The sequence below is a fragment of the Trachymyrmex septentrionalis genome, unplaced genomic scaffold (genome assembly GCF_001594115.1).
Source record: "Trachymyrmex septentrionalis isolate Tsep2-gDNA-1 unplaced genomic scaffold, Tsep1.0 scaffold114, whole genome shotgun sequence".
Taxonomy (NCBI): Eukaryota; Metazoa; Arthropoda; class Insecta; order Hymenoptera; family Formicidae; genus Trachymyrmex; species Trachymyrmex septentrionalis.
In genome coordinates this window covers 2074543-2079744 of record NW_017304269.1, presented here as the reverse complement: position 1 = coordinate 2079744, position 5202 = coordinate 2074543, and the positions used below count along the sequence as shown (strand labels likewise).

The 5202-nt window shown below is 30.6% G+C and overlaps 1 protein-coding gene across 1 annotated transcript in view; it reads right to left on the bottom strand.

Moving 5' to 3' along the window:
* LOC108753554 (multidrug resistance-associated protein 4-like) overlaps positions 1–5202 on the bottom strand; it is a 15487-nt gene that overhangs the window by 542 nt on the left and 9743 nt on the right. Inside the window, exons 10-16 of the mRNA XM_018495222.1 lie at positions 4143–4331; positions 3316–3805; positions 2485–2715; positions 2075–2314; positions 1381–1643; positions 870–1309; positions 413–542 (exon numbers count right to left, since the gene is read on the bottom strand). Coding sequence (XP_018350724.1) covers positions 413–542; positions 870–1309; positions 1381–1643; positions 2075–2314; positions 2485–2715; positions 3316–3805; positions 4143–4331 — 1983 coding nt within the window. The remainder of the gene's footprint in view (positions 1–412; positions 543–869; positions 1310–1380; positions 1644–2074; positions 2315–2484; positions 2716–3315; positions 3806–4142; positions 4332–5202) is intronic.

Sequence of the window (5202 nt, the reverse complement as noted above, 5' to 3'; positions counted from 1 at the left end):
TAGATATAAAAAGTGAAAATTAAGTCAGTCTTAAAAAAGAGTGGTTCAATTTTTAATTTTTAAGATTCAGATTTTTGCTCTTCAGAGTGAGAGTCACTATAAAAGTTTTAGAGAAAAAAAGTCATGTCGCAAATTTTAAAAAAGAATTGTGGTTTTTTCATATTACATAAGATTATTGATTAAAATTTTAACTTCTTTAAAATTATAAAAATTCGAACATTTAATGTCCGATGGCTATACTCTTCTTTCTCTTTATTTAAATTACGTATTTATTTTTTAAAAGTCGAATTTATATTATACTATTAATCGAAATTTTTATGAATACATTTTTTAGACAGTTACATATAAAAAATTATATCTCTTGCTGTGAAATTATTAACATATTCACGTTTTATAAAAACGAAAAACCTACCACGATAGATCCGTTGTCCATTACGATAATTCGATCGCTGTCTATAATTGTATTCAAACGATGTGCTATTGTAATGACGGTGCATTCTTTAAAATTGTTTCTTATTGTATCCTGAATTAAGGCATCGGTGCTAGAAATAGAGATACCAATTTAGAACAAATTCGAAATTATGTTAAATTTTATGTTAAATAAGAAATCGTGTATTTAATGACAGCATTTTACAAATAACACAAATGTTTGCTAGAAATCTGATTTCATCTAGTTTAAAAAGTCTATTGTATTTAAATCTGTTATTCCTAAAATCTTAGATTTATTACAAAAAAAAAACTTAAATACTCACAAAATTAATATAATTAATAATTAATAATTGAATATTTGAATTATTGATACAATAATTTATTACAGTTCATTAATAATCAATTAATCAAAATACTATAAAAAAATCGTTGAGACTCACTGCGAATCAATGTTGGCTGTGGCTTCATCAAGAACGAGCAAGCGATTGTTCCTCAGGATAGCCCTAGCCAAACATATAAGTTGCCTCTGGCCGACGCTGAAGTTATGACCGCCAGAGAAGATATTATGGTCCAGCGCGACATTATTCAACTCGACTTGCCGCAATACCTCCCACAGCTTCATGTCGTCGTACCGGTTAAACGGATCTAGATTGTAACGTAGACTCTCGGAAAAGAGCACAGGTTCCTGTGGTATAATGGAGATCTTGCAGCGCAGTTCACTCAAGCCTATCGTGCTTGTATCCCGACCATCGATCTTGATCTCACCTTCAAGACCTTCATTGAATAAGCGGAAAAGCGCCGAAATCAAGGAAGACTTGCCGGCGCCAGTTCGTCCAACCACCCCAACTTTCCAGCCAGGCTCGATGGACACGTTCAAATTCTGTAAATACGATTACATGATAAAACATTGCACAAAACATATTCGCAAAAATGAAGTCGGTTTATTTATACCTTCAACACTGGTGGATCATCCTTATGATATTTCATATTGACATTCTTCAAGATTAATTGTCCTTGGGACGGCCATGTAGGTGGCGGTGGATTGTTCGATGTAATGGGTTCCTCCTTGGAAAGATGTGTATATTGAAGAATTCTTTCCACGGAAGTCATCAGCGACATTGTTTCAGTGGTTTGTTTTATGCTATATTGCAAGCAACCGATCAGAATCAACGATTGCGATATTGCCAGACCTGCTTGGCTGTCAGCTACAGTACCTGTACGAACGAAGAAGACTTGAAATAGCTCGAAGATCTTTCGAGATTATCCAAATATATTTTTTAAAATATTAATCACACTAGAAATAAAGACAAACATACTGAAGCTTAAATATTAAAAGATTGATTCTATTAATTCGTTGTAGTTTCTTGCATGTTTACGAAATTTAGCGAATTATGAAAAATAATTAAAAATGATCTCAATATATTAAAGAAATACAATATATGCATTGAAGAAGTTCGATATATTAAATTTTATACATAATTGTCTATCAAACGCAATAGCCAGTATTTTCTAGACCATTTTTGAACAAATTCTATCTAATTAATTTTTGCCGAAAAAGCCTATCTAATTTCTGGCCAGTAACCAGTTTTTCTCTAGAATTTTTCTGCATTTTTCATAATTAATCTGTTAATTTAATATAACTTACCATTTTCATTTACCAATATTAGAGAAAAGCAAAGGCAAGCTAGGAACAGGCATATGATTAGATCCGTAAAAACACCAAAGGCCGTTGAGCATGTTAAGGAGAGATACCACGTGCCGCTGTGACGATCTTGCAACTCATCAAATCGTTTTCGCATTAATTTCTCGATTTCAATGCCGCTGCTTCTGATCGTCGGCAATCCATTCAATGTGGCGTTTACATGCGAGAACATCGGACTCTTCGCTGGAAACGAAAACTTCTAGAATTCACAGAATTTAGATTTCGAAAGAAGCAAGAATTTAAGAGTCTGAATTTAATGGTAACGTTTAAATGATACAGAAACGTCTAGACGTCAAGAATTTAACATATACTGCTATTTTTTCTGTTGAAAAGTTACTCGCTCTAATACTTACTTACGCCTTCGAGACGTTTGATACTCTGAACGGTCCTCAAACAGAATTTCGTCATGAAAAAGAATAAGACTATTACTATCGCTATAAATATCAACATCCATTGAATGAGTATCGCTTCCATGATCATTATACCACACACTACGCAACATCCCTGGAGAGCCTCCAACATTACTTTAGGTAACAACTCATCCATGATGCCTACATCCTTCGAAAATCTGTTTAAAATTCTCCCTGGAACATAAAAATCGCTAACTTTCAGCAAGATCTAAGAAAAAAATTAAAAAATTGAAGTTCAGAAATCGAAATCGATATAATTTCAATAATTCATATTTCTGATATTATGAATAACGGAGAGCAACCATAAATGTCAATCATCACGCTTTATTTCTTCATGGATAACGATAATGAATTTTTACAATTTAATAATATTGATCTCAATGAAAATAAACTCATTTTCTATATCCGGATATTCAAAATTTTGTAAACTCTTAAAAGAATTTTTGTAATATTCTTAACAATTTTTTATATCTTAAATTTATAAGACAAAATAATTTTTTTCTTATTAGAATATTTTCTTGTTGGAATTGACGTATGTAAAGAATTCTTCAAAAGATGTAGACTTTCTCTGTCGAGAAAAGTATTCTGAAAAGTGTTTCAATTTATAATATATAAAAAAATTTAAAAGATTTCCTAAAATTATACAGAAATTCTAAAAAAGATCAGACAAATTATATAAGTTTTAAAAAAAAATTGTTACCAAAGAATTTTTCCAAATTTTCTCAGTAACACAACAATTATCGTTACCTATTAGATCTCACAATTTTTGCTCACCAGAAGGATTAGTGTGGAAGAAGGACATGCGCGCTTGCAGCAGATTGGAAAACATAGTATTGTGGAGGTTGCAACTCGAGTTCATGCAGATCTTCATGAAAAGAAAGCTGCGCAATAACGAGGTAACGGTGCAGGCAATGATGCAGAATGTGTATACGTATATGGCATCCATAGTGTCGAGGAGACCGTCCGGGTTCAGCGTGAAGATCGACCCAAGGAAGCTATTGTTGTACATGTTCGCGAATTGTGTGTCGCTAGTGTTTCCAATACGTCTGACATCCTCCAAGGTGGTCCAGTATGAGAGCCAATAATCATTCCCGCTGGTGACGATCTGGCCGATGATGAAGAGCAGCAGTAGTATGAATAACATGAAATAATTTCCGCCATGATGTAGATATTCCTTGTATATTCTGCCCGATATTGAACCGTGTGCCGTCATCTCGGCTTCCGGACTGTTCTCCAAATAATCCGAATCATCAATCTCCGAGTGCTACACGATGGCACAATAACAATCTAATTATTTAAATGTCCTTCGTAACAGACGCAATTTAATACAATTAGTCTCGTTAAAAAATTAAGAAAATAATATTAAGAAAAATAAGTTATTTAAAAGTTACTTAACTTCTCTCGCAATACTACTTATTTCATATTTGATATCCTTTTTTACTTAGTTTTATTAATTATTAATTAAAACATCTTTAATACGAACATATATCAGATCTTTTTCATTTATTTTGTATTGCGAGTCTATATTTTTATTAAATAAAAATAACATGTAAATAATTATTCTTCTATAATTTTTTATTATAAATAAGCCATTAGCTTACAATACTGGAACTTGCAATCGATAGTTTCGAGATTCGTCTCGTTATTGTCATTCTCCTAGACATTTCCGAAGCTCTTCTCATTTCCTCTTCCTTTTTCTGCGCTTCATGATTGAAATTGTCCATCATCCCAATGAAATTTTTATTTGATTTTACTATTTCATTGTAGCTTCCTTGCATTTTCACGAAACCCTTAAGTAAAAAAAATCAGGATATTTAATCTGAAGGATATTTAACTCCCAAAGATCTTTTAATTCAATATAATTAACTTTTAAATTTTTTGAATTGAAAATTTTATGTATAAAATAAAAAAAGTTCTAATTTTTTATATATTAAAAGAACTGTAACATTAATATTTAACTTCATAATTGTTCGATTAAAAGATTATTATAATTGTGAGACAATTATCATTATCAAAGCTCAAAATATATTTTTACTCTTTCTAGATATTATCATGTCCAAAATTGAGATAAGGTGTCTTAAAGACATTATTAAGGTATTTTTTAAACATCATATCCCATAATATCTTAAATTGGTATCTTTTAAGATACCTTTTTTTAAAACCTCTTTTGCTCTCATTTTGAACATGCATGCTGTTTGAGTTCTCTTCTAAAAAGTTATAAAATTATCATAAATTTTTAAAAATTCTCACAAATTTAAAATACAGAAATTCTAGTAAATTATAAAAAAATAGAAAAAAAGTTTTCAAAATCGTGAATTAATAAGTCTCAATAAATTAAAATTTAAATAAAATAAAAAAAGATATTCTAAACCAAAACGTTCGTAAAATTTAAAATATTATTTATATCAATATAATCAAAGTTTATAGAATTGTCAAACGTCTTGATTCCAAAATTGGGCCATCTTCAGTATAATTACATGAATTCACATTAACAAATATAGTTCAAATGCACTGCTGGTAAAACATTATTGCTTAAAGATTCGCACGTTTGAAGATAAATGACAGTGTTTTATTAACAGCATAATAATATTGTTTAAGTAGTTTAAATACTGTTGATAAAACTCTGTCGCTTATCTTCAAGCTTGTGTATCTTCAAGCATT